This window comes from Loxodonta africana, chromosome 9 (assembly GCF_030014295.1).
Source record: "Loxodonta africana isolate mLoxAfr1 chromosome 9, mLoxAfr1.hap2, whole genome shotgun sequence".
Lineage (NCBI taxonomy): Eukaryota > Metazoa > Chordata > Mammalia > Proboscidea > Elephantidae > Loxodonta > Loxodonta africana.
This window is the reverse complement of record NC_087350.1, coordinates 94,801,144-94,815,907: the sequence shown is the minus strand read 5'-3', so window position 1 is coordinate 94,815,907 and position 14,764 is coordinate 94,801,144. Positions and strand designations below refer to the sequence as shown.

At 42.9% G+C, this 14,764-nt stretch overlaps 1 protein-coding gene across 6 annotated transcripts in view; it reads left to right on the top strand.

Moving 5' to 3' along the window:
- The window catches only part of MTAP (methylthioadenosine phosphorylase), a 71,554-nt gene extending 57,162 nt beyond the window's left edge, over window positions 1-14,392 (top strand). For 4 of the 6 annotated variants that reach the window (XM_010587898.3, XM_023545223.2, XM_010587896.3 and 1 more), the window contains 3 exons: window positions 1,298-1,537; window positions 7,743-7,865; window positions 11,595-14,392. In XM_010587898.3, the coding sequence (XP_010586200.1) occupies window positions 1,298-1,537; window positions 7,743-7,865; window positions 11,595-11,633 (402 nt within the window). In that variant the 3' untranslated portion in view covers window positions 11,634-14,392. Of the gene's footprint in view, window positions 1-1,297; window positions 1,538-1,631; window positions 1,702-3,503; window positions 7,653-7,742; window positions 7,866-11,594 lie in introns of those variants that run through there. The other 2 variants (XR_010322849.1, XR_010322850.1) reach the window with 2 other exon arrangements.
- The last annotated feature ends 372 nt before the right edge of the window (window positions 14,393-14,764 follow it).

Below are 14,764 nucleotides of genomic sequence, written 5' to 3'. Positions count from 1 at the left end.
TTTCAGCACTTACAAGATTAATAAACATAATGTAAAAAAAAAAAAAAAACCACTGCTGTCGAGTCGATTCCGACTCATAGCATCAACTATTCATTGTCTATGGTTTGTCATGGTTCTAGATTTGAAGTTGCCAAAGCTTCTGTTAAAATTCCCCTATTTCCATAGCATAGTACAAGTTATTTTTAAGAAAACAGGTTAATTTGCTTCTGTGCTAAAGCATGTGCAGGCAAGATTTTGGCCCAGATTGGAGCTTTGTATAGACTTAGAAGCACTTCATTTTATATAATATCCCAGGAAATTTTGCCAGTTATTTTGCAAACATGTAGAAGCTGCCATTAATAACCATGAGAATACCAGTTTAGCTTTCATATAGTGTTTCCAGTGTGCCCAGCATAATTCTGTCCTGTGCATATCTGAACTCATTTAATGCTTGCAACATCTCTGAGTTACGCAGTATTATTCCCATTTTACAGATGGGTAATCTAAGACATAGAGAGGTGAAGTGACTTTCAATTGTGTGCACTGTAGGTGAGCGGTTGAGTTTAAGAAACTTTTTTAATTAAAAGGGAATTATTGAAACACAGGCTAAGAAAACATGAAATTAATAATCTGAAGATTAGGTGTCAGTTATTAATCAGAACACTGGACAAAATGATTATGCTTTTTAATAATGTTTATAAAACCCATGCATGGCCTTGTCACCAAATGGATGCCAAGATAAATTGCTCCTGAGACAGCAAGAATTAGCCCAGCTTCATTCTGTTTTCACCGTGTGCCCTTGGAGAGGTCAACAGGCAAAAGAGACTATGACGGATCACTTTGTAGCCAGAAAAGATTTTACAGATATCTTCAGATTTTATATAGAAGAGCAGTGGGAATGGAACTTGTCAGGAGCCTGGCAACAGTTGTCAGAACTTCTCTTTGGGGAGATGTGAGCGGTGAGAGGCACGTTAGGTTAGCCTTAGAGGTTAAGGGTTAAGATTCAAGTTGTCTGTATTGATAAACCAGCTCAGCTCATAAAGTTGGTGAGAAGTAAAGGAGATTTAAAAAAATGTCCACCGTGTCGCAGCAGCTCAGTGTTTGCTCTTAGAGCGATGAGCTGTGTATGTGCAAGAAGGTAGGGAAATGGAGAGTTACATAAATGGGTAGGGGTCTAGGAAAGACCCTTCTGTGATCTTCCAGGTTCTCTCTGAACTTCTTTAATTAGCTAATTAACCTGTTTAACATCAGGGAAAAATAAAGTCTTACGCTGTTTGCATGTTCACATGTTTTGAGTTTGTGGCTCTTTCTCTTTTAGGTCCTTATAGAGACTGCTAAGAAGCTAGGACTCCGGTGTCACTCAAAGGGGACAATGATCACAATTGAGGGGCCTCGGTTTAGCTCCCGAGCAGAAAGCCTCATGTTCCGCACCTGGGGGGCGGATGTTATCAATATGACTACAGTTCCAGAGGTGGTTCTTGCTAAGGAGGCTGGAATTTGCTACGCAAGTATCGCCATGGCAACAGATTATGATTGCTGGAAGGAGCATGAGGAAGCGGTAGGTGGAATCTCTCCTGAGCATGTCTCTGCGTTTCGTCGTGCCATGAAAACCAGTAAGAGAGTATCTCAACTATTTGTTTCTATTGCATTAGTTCCAGAAAGTGCTTTTCTTCAAGATTCGTGTACTAATAAGGAAGGATGAATTGTCAAGCGACAAGCAAGGTGCACACCCATTCCATCATATTTTATCATTTGTATTAAAATATAAGCGTGTGTAGAGTACTTCTGGAAAGTTCGCCAAACAAAACTGATAACAGCAGTTCCCTTGGGGAGATGAGACGGGTTTCTGGTCAGCTTTTTTATATTGTCATTAGGTGTCACCAGATATTTCCTGTTAACTCCCATTTTGGAAGATGGAAACAAAGCTCTTCACAGGAAAGAAAAAGCATTTTTATCGAAGGATCAATAGTGAACAGTACACTGTAGGCATACATGGACTACAGTGTTGGAAATTATTTTGAGACTTAGGCCTTATTTTAAGGATAAAGGTGTCTTTTGATGCTGTATATAATTTCCGTGTGCTGTGTTACTGTTTATTTTAGTTGTTTTCATAGGGAAAAAATCTATTTTCTCTTCTTGGTAAGGACTCTTCATATCCATCCATTTAACCTACCGTGACTGGATACTGTACTTGGTATAAGAAGGTGACACAGCAAACAGACAAGTCTGTTGGGGGTCAGGGAGTAGACTTAAGCAAACTGTTGTAGGAAAGCTAAGAGGTACAAAGAAATGGTGCACGAGATACCAGACTACCAAGCCAATTAACAAACCAAAGATTTGAGGTCTGGGAAGCCACCTGGTTTAAGTGTGATGGGAAAGGTGGGCATGAGTTAGTGGGGGGAAGAGTAGGGGGACGAGGGAGAGAGGAGCAGGGTCATGTCTCAAAGGGCCATGAAAGCCTTGGTGAGGATTTCAGAAGGGAGGCCCATGAGGGAATTTATACCCCTCATTGCAAAGTCTGATTGGTGTTCGAGAACACTGGACCACTGAACTGAGGCTTCCAAAATATATACTTCATTGTGGAAAATTTCCAACGTATGCTAAAGTAGAGAGTAGAGCATAGTGGACCCTCAGATACCCGTCACCCAGCTTCCACCGTTAATCAACTCACGCCAATCTTGTTTCGTGTATGACTCTACCCGCCTTCTCTCCTCCCCCCTCATTATTTTGAATAGTTGTCTAAATGGCCTCTTTTTTTTTTTTAATAAATGCAACCACAACACCGTTATTGTACCAAAACAATTGATATTAATTCCTTAATATAAACAAATTTAAAAAAAAAAAAAAGGCCACGCCAGACAAGAGACGGGCGTTCGTGGTGAATGGGACTGCTCTTGAAGCTCTGCGCGCGGGCCCCTCGCCCCCCACCCCCGCCCGTCCGCTGGCGCCGCGTGGAAGGCCAGGGGTGTGGAATCCGGCCCGACCTCGCTCACCTGCCCCCCGGCCTCACTGCCCGTGTCGGCGGCGGCGGCGGGGTCTTCTGACAAGCGGGACAGCCTCCGCGCTCGCCCTGGTGTTGTGCCTCTTGTCCGGCCTTCCCCACGGCGGAGAGGGCCTTCCCGTGCGCGGTGCAGCACCGTGCGCCACCCAGGTTGCGCGAGTGCGCCTCAAGCGGCCCTTTGCGGTGCTCCTGGAGCGCTCCAGGTCGTCCCTCAGGTGCCGAAGCCGAGCGGCATTGTTGTTCCGGTTCCCAGCCCACCCCTCTGGTCACTGCTTACGTGTGTGGGTGTGCGTCCCTGGAGCCTAGAAAAGGACCAGAAGAAAAGGCGGAGTCGAGTCGTTAAGACTAGGGAACGCCTGGCGGGACGGTGCCGTCGTTTATCCTCAGAAAGCCAGTGAAAAGGGACACGTGTGCCCAGTGCTTGCCGAGACCCACGTGAGGCATGTGAGAGCAGACGGGGGGCCGCGTGCTGTGTCCGTTGGAGCCCCGGTCGCGTAGTCGCAGATGGGCCCCAGAGGTACGTTGTATGTAGTTTCCCAAAGTCTGCGCGCGGCGCGTACCCGCGTAGGCCCTGTGCTTGCGGTAATCTGGCGCTAGTGAGACGAGAAATAAAAAGGGTGCGACCTTCCGGGGCCCTCAGTTGCCTCTGCGGTGCTCCCTTCCCTCCTAGCACAAGTGGAGGGTGGACGTGGCGGCAAAGGGGAGCACGCGCGCCCGGGTGAGGCAAGCTGGTGAGCGCGATGCGGCAGGCTCCGGTCCGGCCGCGAATGCTCGCCTTGCTTTTCCCCGGAGGTGCTTACCAGTACCGCAGACCCCTCACCCCTACCCCTCACCCCCACCCCCCGGGCGTCCTTGAGCGCCTTGCGGGGGATGGGTGGGGACTACCCGACCTCAGAGAGACAGCCTTCTCCAGGATCTTCGAGGGTGCCTTGGGGTACCGGATCCCCCAGCCGCCGCCCCTCTCTTGAGCTTAGCCACCTATCGTGGTTCGTAGGCAGAGCCCCTCACCCTGGGAGAGGTCCGCCGACCCTGCTGTGGGGCCGCGCGCTGCCCTTCGCCTACGCTTACCGCGGCTTGCGCCTCCCCTTCCGAGTCGGGGGAGGGTCTCGCTGGGCCAGGAGTTCAGAGCCGGGCCGAGTGCACGCGTGTGCGGCTCTCCAGTTGTGCGCCTGGGGGTGGGGGCGGGGGGCCAGGGGCCGCCCCGCAACTGCTTCCCCCCACCCCCCCGCCTTAGTGCAGCTTTCTACCTGCACCCATCCCTCGCTCAGGAGCGTTCCCGGCTATGCGCCCCTGGGCTGGATGGATGGACTTGGCGGGGGCTGCCCCTGGAGCGCCTCGCTCGCCACCGTCGATCACCCCTGTGGTCCGACCGATCACCCCTGTCGTCCGACCGATCACCCCTGTCGTCCGACCGGTCGTGCACACAGGGTCCCCGGTCGAGGACTGAAACTGGCCTCGCCATGTTGGGCGTCGCCGCCGGCCTCCCTTGCAAGTGGTGTTTCCCGGGGACACGCCCTCGGACCAGGCCTGGGCCGGGTGTGCGGGGCTGTAGAGCACTAGAGGGTTGCCCAAGGTGGGGGAGAGAGAGAGGGAGAGAAGGAGGGGTCCATGGGCTTCTGTGACCACGGTGGGTCGGTGGGGTCCGACCTCCCTCCGTTTTTAGGAAACCCTGGTAGCGGAGTGGTTAAGAGCTACAGCTGTTAGTTAACCAAAAGGTTGGCAGTTCGAATCCGCCAGGTGCTCCTTGGAAACTCTGTGGGGCAGTTCTGCTCTGTCCTGCAGGGTTGCTATGAGTCAGAATCGACTCGACGGCAGTGAGTTTAATGGGTTTGGTATAATCACATGTACGACGGCAGTGAGTTTAATGGGTTTGGTATAATCACATGTACGAACTGTTCACATTTTCTCCCTTTTCTCATAGTCTTTGACAGTTTGTTCAAATCGAGATCCTTTCCAATCCACACATGACTTTTTCTTTTTAAAATAATACTTTGTTGGGTGTTTGGTGAACGTTTACACTGCACACACATTACGTTTTAATGACACGCCTCTAAGTCTCTTAACCTAACCCCCCCCCCCCAGTTTTATTTGAAGAAACCAAATAACTTGTCCTGTAATTTTTCTCATTTTAAAGTAGAGAAAGGGACAAACAGTCAAGAAATCTTGAAGTAAGGAAGAAATGGACGTGGTTGTTCCGGGCTTATTTAGGGGAGATGCTTGTTTCGCCGTCCAGTTTCCCGTAGAATGGGGTAAAGTGTTCTTGCTGTCTGTCCATCACGTGTGCGGAGTTTGGGTCGTGTATGAACACAGGTTCTTTGTCTTTCATGAATGCCCCATCCTGACTCCTCATTGTAATAATTGCTAACTGCCAGGATGCCTTTGATATGTAGAGAAGAATAAATGGAGTTCTCAAGGCCTTGGTAACGTTTTAGATCCTGTCCTGGGGAAATTTCATCTCTTCCCAGTTCCATTTTAGCCTTTGACTACATTCTTTCTGCCTCTGAATTCTGAATCCTCAAGTTTTATAACTTTGCTAAGAATACCAGATACTGCTTTGCATAATACTGGAAGTTAGGAAGGTATTCTGTAATTATGCAGCATCTTTTGTTTGTAAGAGATTGGCAAATCCTGATTTTAAGTCACCACGTAGTATCTGATTTGGCAGCTTTGGTAACCTAAGGACAGCTCAGCCTCATGGCATTGAGAAGCTATTTCCAGTCAATAGGGAAGTCCAACTCCTGCAGCCCTCTGAGAGCAGATTGCTGCCTGTCCGTGGCTTGTGCTCCATCTAGTAGCATTTGTCGGCTCCTTTGCAGAACTAACAGTGCTTCCCTTTAGTAGGTCAAACGAGGTTTGAAAAGCAGTCAGTTGAAAACATGAAACTTTAATTAGGAACAGAGAAACTAAGGTCTGTATAAGAGGTAAGTACAGAGATAATGTTGAATGCCACAGAAGGGGTTAGATAAAAGACGACACTAACTCAGCCAGCTATGTGAGTCATGCTTGAAACCCAGATACACAGTCCAGAGTGGTAAGAAGGTTTAGAAATATCTTACGCCCTCCTTCAAATTCTAGTTGCTCCATTTAATTGTGCCCATTGTGACCATGGGTGAGTTTTTTAGCCTGTTGTCTCTTCTGTAAAATGGAGCTGGGGGAGTGCATGGTGGTGGTTAGTTAAGATTCTGACCTGGCAGGATTATTAGGAGAATTAAACAATTATATGTGTAGAACAGCCAGCCTAGTGCTGGCTTATAGGAGGGTGGTCATCAGATGGTCTTATGATGGAGTTGTGTGGGGTGGACCAGGAAAAGGTTTGTGAAATTTAAGCTAGATCCTGAACAGAGGGTCAGGTTTTATTGTGAGGAAGCATTTTGGGTGGTGCTCAACAGCAGGAACAAAGGAGAGAAAATAGAGGTCAGGGTCGATGTGGAAATATCAGTTAGAAAAAAAGTATAAGGGAAAAATCTCTTGGATGTTTCATGACCCTGCATTCCAAAACTCGACTTGAAACATCCCTGGACGTGTACCTGGTCATTATCTAGCTGGTGGCTGCTTTATGTTCCCACAGCACCTGAGCTCACCTCTGTTTCAGGGCTCATTTTTTTTTCTAAACACGTTTTGGTGTTTATGGGGGGGATCTAGACTTTGCATTCAAGGCAATAAAAAGAAAACTGTAATCATCATGCCCCTAAATCTTGGATTTCTAACAAGCATAGGGAAGCGAGAGAAGTAGTCTGCCTCCAGTGATGGTCAGTTGTATATTCACTACTTTTTTCAGCTTTTACTCAGGAAACAATTTCAGTCACACACGAAAGTACGAGCTTCCATGTATGCAACATCGAGCATCAACCAGTAGCATATCAACTTAAGGCCATAATTATGCCCTCATCCATAATTTTATCCATAAGTATTTCAGAAGAGATCTAACACAGCCACATCATTACCACACTCCAACAATAATTTCTTCAGCTATCCAGGCAAAAGTTCATGTTTCCAGTTATCACAAATGTCATCAGTTACCGTAGATATGATTTTGTTTTTGTTGTAGGATTTCTAAAAAGACAACTAGGTCATTTATCCTAGAAAGTTTTCTAGTCTGGATGGTTGAAATCATCCCCTTTGGGTAGTTTAACATGTTTCTCCATCCTCTGTATTTTCCGTAAATTGGAGCTAGATCTAGAAATTTCAGTGGATTCAGGTGCTGTCAGTAGTGTTTTGCTCTTCCACCGGGAAGCATAGCATAATGACTGGTTATATTTGTGTGTGTGTGTGAGAGAGAGAGAGAGGTTACCAGCTGATTAATTAATTCATTAGGAGCTATAATAAATAAGTGCTAATACTTTTGATTCCATCATTTTTTTTTTTTTTATTAGCTGAAATACTTCTCTGAAAACAAGTATGCTTCTCTTCTGTTGGTTACCCAGTGTAGCGACGGTTTTAAGGCTGGAACCAGTTCTGCTTTGTACATGGGGGATCACCGTGTCTTGCTAGACCATGCTGATACACTGTACATCTGACATCATTTCTCAGATGCATATTGAAACCCTTCAGTGCTTTTCAGAGATGTTACTGGTTTCTCCAAGAAACCCCTCCCCCGGGACTAAGACCAGTCATAAATGCAGAGCATGGGCTCAGAGGACTGAAACTACAGTAAACTGACTTTGCAGATCAGGTTGGGACTCAGGAAAAAGTGGGAATGTGTTCTGTGAAAAGGAATGAAAATGGAAAATGCTGCTGACATTCTATGCTGTTGTTTCTCTAGGTTTCAGTGGACAGGGTCTTAAAAACCCTGAAAGAAAATGCCAATAAAGCCACAAGTGTACTCCTCACTACCATACCTCAGATAGGGTCCATGGAATGGTCAGAAACCCTCCATAACCTGAAGGTAAGTGTCTTCAGCCATCTGGAGATATCAGACACTACCATAGACCTTCAGCCACCCTTTTCTCTTATTGATAGTTCACTTTTGTTCTATCACTTCCCAGGTTTTAACCATTTACAGAATTGAACAGTCATACTTTTGGCTGGTAGTCCAAGTTCATTGGAGGGTAAGGTGGAGAGAGTTTTCTTATCTAATGTACCACAGTGTATCCCACAGTCTTACTTCAGATGATTGATAGTACTTGCTCTACTTAATGGCTTACGGTGGTGACAAAGCTATTTTGTCTTTGAAAGATCCATACAAAGTGTCAACAGGCCTTTAAAGTGAAAACACTGACGTAGCAATACCAGAATGGTGCCAGGAATGTCTGGTTATTAGTCACCGTATTTTTTGCAGGTAACGTGCCCAGCCATATAACAGACAACATAGCACACTTACAAAAATAGTTATGGGGGAAAAATAGTTTCAGTGGGAAGTGTGCAGTTGGTAAAAAAAAAAAAAAAAGTGTAATAGACATTATTTGCATAAAAATATGGTAATATTGCATTAGCCTAAGATAGTAATTAAAGATAAAATATGGATAGTGTTTCAACTCTGGAATTAATTCCCAGAATGTTATTTAAACTGACTGATATAAGCTCAGAGATGCATGATTTTTATTTGGATGTTTCGTGACTCTTGATTAACCACACTAGTTAAATTGACATTGCATTCACCTAATACCTGAAAAGGATAGCCAGTGTATCCCAGGGTCTCCTAAAACACATCTTTACTCTTGGATCTGATAGCAGTAGTTGAGAAAGAATTCAAAAAGTAGATATAAGCCCTCCCTACCTGAATTAAGACCTAGGAGCCTTGAATGAGAGCTACAGTTTTGGTGACACTGATGTGGTAGTAAAGGATTGACTGCTTAGGCAAGGGATGAGACTGATCTGTAGTGTTTGCTGATTTCTGTGTTATAAATGTTCCAGCACATTTGTTAGTATAAAAACCTCCAAGATGAAGTCACTGATTAGTTGAGAAGCATACGCAGAATTGACTCTTGGTGCTGGTCCAAGCATGCCCCAGCACTTCACTGTGACAAGATGTGTCTTTAGGATGAACACAATCAGCAACACTGGCATTTGTGATCTACCTTCCCCACCAGACTTTGTCCATACGCAGCAGGGAACACATCTGTTGGTTTCAACACTGTGCCTCAGGGGTAGATATTACTTAATGAATAAATAATAGCCCTTGCCTCCCGTGAAGTGTTTCATAATACATTGAAAAAGGGGAAGCCCTTATTATTATTACAAAGAAAAGAGAAAATTAAATTCTTTGAGTTAGGGAATGTCCATTTAGACTTGAACAAGTGGCTTTTTTTTTTTTTAATTCAGTTAGTTTTGTCTGTTGAACGTAAAGACCGTGTGGTACAACAGCACAACTTTTGCTTGGCTGTGTAAAGAAAGTGCTGGAAATGTGACTCATACCCTGGCTGCTTCTGAGGCTAAATGTGAGGGGAAGTCATGATAGCTACATATTAGGAAACCTGCAAGATATGGTGATTTTTTTTTTTTGTTGTTGTGTTTTGATTTAATATATTTTTTTTTTTTTTTTTTTTTGGTTAGTATATATATATACACTTAGAGAGAGACAACAAAACATTTGCTGTGTCGACATTTTATGCATGGACAATTCAGCTTCCCCATTTTAGTCATAGTCTCTTGAATGTAAATAGCCGAGCAATCAGTTTATTATTACTTCAGCTTTATTTTATTTAAGTAAAAATGATTGGATGATAGAAATCAGTGTTCTCTTTACCTTTTCTGAAGCTTCTGGAAGTGTGTGTAAAATTGTGTATTTTTATATGTATGCATTTCTAAAGAGGCTTGGTATATATAGTTTTAATTAAATTCTCAAGGAATATATACCATGCTTTTGTGCAAATAACCTTCTTCTATTTGGCAGCCACGCCCCCCCCCCAAGGTAGTTTCTTAAGTGTGCTTTGCTAATTTTTTTTTTTTTTTATAGCAACATGTAGAAGAAAATTGGCATGGTGGCAATTGTGGGGGGTGAGGGGGTGGGAAGGGCACTGCCAGCAAACAAACGCAGAGGGCATGTGTTATTTGCAGGAAAATACAGTAACCTGAAGAGGAAAAATGAAGAATCTCTGTTCAAGACAAATCGAGGATTGGATTGTGCCCTCCATTCTGTGGCATTAAGGCTCACAGCACTAATAATCCCTTATTCTGAATGTTTCTGTCTTTTAAGCACTAAGATGTAAGGTCATGCATTCACTCACTAATTCAGAAATACTTAAGTGAGCACCCACTATTTGCCAAGCTCTGGTTTACAAAGATCCAAGGTTTCCTGTGATGAAGAAGGCCCTATTCTGTTTGGACATCCTGACACATTAAAATTGTAATGATTTTTTTTTTTTTTTTTTTACAGTGGAATAAGGTGTATAATGTTGTTAGCTGCCATTGAGTTTGCCCTCGACTCATGGCAACCCCATGCACAATGGGACCATTGTGATCCATAGGGTTTTCATTGGCTGATTTTTTTTTGTAAGTAAATCGCCAGGGCTTTCTTACTAGTCCATCTTAGTCTGGAAGCTTTACTGAAACCTGTTCAGCATCATAGCAACACACAAGCCTCCACTGACAGGCGGTACCTGTGCTTGAGGTGCATTGGCCAGAAATCAAACCCAGGTCTCCCGCATGGAAGGAGAGGTTGCGTAAACCATAACCCAGCGTGGAAGGTGGTTTAGAAAATACCTTCTCGTAGATGTAAAAGAGGACAGAACTAAGGGATAGAACAATCCTCTGAGGTTGGCATTACCAAGAATCTAAGAACTGCGAGTTATGCCTGAAGTTCCATATCTGGGAAGTGGTTTTGAACTTTGACATGACAGTTTTTCCGAAGAGCTTATTCAGAGTGCTTGTCCCATTGGTCCTCACTTGTCCAAATTAGGATCTGGTTTTTAACAAGCACCCCAAGTGGTATCATACTCACCCAAGTATGAGAACCAGTAAATTCTAGTAAGATTTGTGTGTGTGTGTGTGTGTGTGCTTTAGGTGAAAGTTTACAGCTCAGGTTAATTTCTCATAAAAAATTCATACACACATTGTTATATGACCCTAGTTGCAGTCCCAATAATGTGACAGCACACTTCCCCTTTGCACCTCGGTTTTCCTGTGTCCATTCAGCCAGCTCCTATCCCTTTCTGCCTTCTCATCCCGCTTCCTGACAGGAGCTGCCCATTTAGTCTGATGTATCTACCTAAACTGAGAAGTATACTCTTTACAAGTATTATTTTATGTTATATAGTCCAGTCTAACCTTTGTCTGAAGAGTTGGCTTTAGGAATGGTTTTAGTTCTGGGGTGACAGAGTCTGGGGGCCGTGTCTTCTGGGGTTCCCCTAGTCTCAGTCAGACCATTAAGTCTGGTCTTTTTATGTGAATTTGAGTTCTGCTGCACACTTTTCTGTGTGTTCCCTGTCAGGGTGGTCATTGGTGGTGGCTGGACACCATCTAGTTCTTCTGGTCTCAGGCTGATGGAGTCTCTGGTTTATGTGGCCCTTTTGTCTCTTGGGCTAATATTTTCCCTGTGCCTTTGGTGGTCTTCATTCTCCTTTGCTCCAGGTGGGTTGGGATGAATTGATACTTCTTAGATAGCCGCTTACAAGCTTCTAAGACCAAATTCTAGTAAGTTCTTGATTCATCATAACCTGTGTCTACTTTCTTTCAGAACATGGCCCAGTTTTCGGTTTTACTACCGAGACATTAAAATAGCATGGCTGCCCAGGAGAAAAGAAGACTTTATAATTCCAGTCACTTCAGGAATTCCTACTGAATTTGAAAAAACATGGAAAATACACGCAGCTTTCGTGCCCTTGCCTGCTTGGGAAGAATGTGAGAAGAAAGACAAGAAATTGCACATGTTAGAGATTCTTTCTACAAGACTTGGGCTAGTTCAAAAGACAAGCAAATGACCAGTAAACATGCAGAAAAAATCCTTACATTTTACAAAAAAGACAAGGAGATACCAACCCCCTCCCTTTATTAGATTTCCAACAGTAAAGGGAAGTGGTAACATCTAGTTTTCCATGCTGCCAAGGTATATAAAGAAGAAGTGGGACTCTTGGGCCATTTACTGATGTGGCTGTAAATTGGTACAATTTTTCTGGAGAGCAGTTTGATAAAACATATTGAGATGCTTTAAAAAATGTACTGTTTGAGCTGGTTATTCGTAGGAATTTATCTTCAAAATTATCAGAGATGCATACAAAGAATTTTGTATAAAAAAGGATGTCCGATGTAGTGTTGGTTATAATAGCAGAAAAATTAAAACAATCTTGAATTTCCAACAATTGAAGGTAAGTTATGGGTTAGCTGCAATTGGATTTTGAAGCAGCCAACTGAAGATCAAGTTTTCACGTAATATTTAGGTCCTAAAGAAATGGTTGCTCTATTAACACAAAGTGAATAAAGGATACATAAGCACTGACAGTAGTAACTTTGTTTTAAAATTCTATGTAAGTATAAAAAAACTAGAAAGAAATATAATCTTTTATCCTATTTAGAGGAAGGATACTGGATAGTTTTTATTTCCATTGTATTTTTCTGTATCTTCACATTTTTCTACAATGAATATAATCAAATAGTAAAGTTGTTTGCTTTAAAAATCAAAATGGACTTGGAGAGATCCAGTTCTTTAAAACACAACGTGTCTGCTAATGACAAGAGATTTAAGACCACCATGCTAGGAAGAATTCTGTTTAAGGAAGCAACATCTTTATTCCATTGAAAAAGAGGATTGTTAATGGTTACAGAGAATATTTAGATTTGCCATGACTTCCTAAGAAAGACTGGGTGTTTAATACTGAAAAACCAAAAAAAAAAAAATTGCTGAACCCATTGCCATCGAGTTGATTCCAACTCATGGCTACCCTGTAGAACAGAGTAGAACTGTCCCTCAGGGTTTCCAAGGAGTGGCTGGTGGATTTGAACTGCCAACCTTTTGGTTAGTGGCTGAGCTCCTAACCACTGTACCATCAGAGCTGAGTTAGTCTAAAAGCTATTATTTAAGAGACTATATATATATATATATATATATATATACACACACATTATAGTGTGTCAAGTATTTTTAAAATTAATATTGAACTCTTTGTTTCTACTCCTTGTGTGAGTTGATGAATTAATTTACATAGGTTGGTGATTTTTGTTTTTTAATAAAGAAAAAAAGGAAGTGGAAACTTCTGTGTTTATTATTAAGTTTTTAAGAATGCTTTTTGGTTTTGTTCTTGAAAGTTTTCTATTACAAGGAGATTCCCCTTCCACCCCTGGAGTACTACATTTCTTTTCACTGGTCTATTACAGGGTATTTTAGTGATGTATCTTTTGCCTAGTTAAAAAAAATCTGTAAAGTCAATGTATTTGTATTTATGATTTTGCCTTGAAGATAAGAAGCTGCTAATAGTTAACAATAAAATAACCAGTTATCTCCCTGCTTTAATATTGAACTGTTCGGGTTACATGTGATTATGTGATTAACCCACTGCCGTCGAGTCGATAGGACAGAGTGGAACTACCCGATAGAGTTTCCAAGGAGTGCCTGGCGGATTCAAACTGCCAACCTCTTGGTTAACAGCCATAGCACTTAACCACTACGCCACCAGGGATTACGACCCTTGAATTCCCTGAAGTGATGGCTTTCAGCTCTAGCTGCACATTAAGTTCCATGAAGGACCTGACAGCTCAGAACTCAGAGTTCTCAGGCCCTGCAACCTGTAATTGTTTTCACTGCTCTCTAATATATACTATAGGAGCCCTCACGGTGCAGTGGCTAAGCTCTGGGCTGCTAACTGAAAGGTTTGCAGTTCGAACCCACCAGCCACTCCATGGGAGAAAGATGTGGCAGTCTGCTTCTGTAAAGATTACAGCCTTGGAAACCCTATGGAGCAGTTCTACTCTGTAACACATGGGTAGGCATGAGTTGGGGGCCCATCCAACGGCAGCGAACAAACAACCTTCCCTTTTAGTGGGTATCTGAGAATGTCAAGGCGAAAATGTGAATTTTTTTTTTTTTTTTGCCTTCAGAAAGTACAGTTCTCTCCAACTTACGGAGGTGTTTTTGTTTGTAAGGCTCATTCATTCTGTACAAAGTCGATGTGTTTTTTCCGAGACCTCCATTCTTGAGTACTTTGCTGACCATGTCCTCCCTAAACACATTCACTTCTATGATGCTTAACTTTTTGTTTGTTTGTTCGTTTTCTTAGCTGCTAAATTAACACCACGGTCAGTTTGAGCATTTCAGAGCTTTCCCAGTGGATTGCGGGCATAGTGAGAAATCTAGGAAAGCTTTGACTTGGAGACTTAGTTCCTTGGAAAAGGGCTGAGTTATTAATTAATGGATTTGCATCTAATCAAAGGAAAATATTCATTGACATGATACGCTGCTGTTCTGTTTGTTAATTGGTTTTTGTGATTTGGAGGATGACAGCAAAAATTGTTAGTATGCAGTGTTAACCAAAAAAAAAAGAAGACTAGAGAACAGCAAGTTACATTTGAGACCTGAAAATAATCAGCAAGTCATCCTAAGCACATCCTGAAATTATTTATAATAGGTAAAAACATGGGAATAACTAAAATTCTTATTGATGTGATCTAAACAATGTGCATCGATTCAAACAATATGCAGCTGTCAAAAACAATGAAGATGTCCTTGTGCACCCATGTCCGTGATTAAAGGAATTCATGGAAAAGTGTGTAAAAGTAAGTATGCAGTTTGTGTGGGGATATCAGTAGCATTTATATGATTTATCATAGAAATTTCTATAAAGAAAGTGATAACCTCTGAGGAATGGGTCAAGAGACCCACTGGCTACTCCACACTCTTCTGTGTTCTTCAGACTT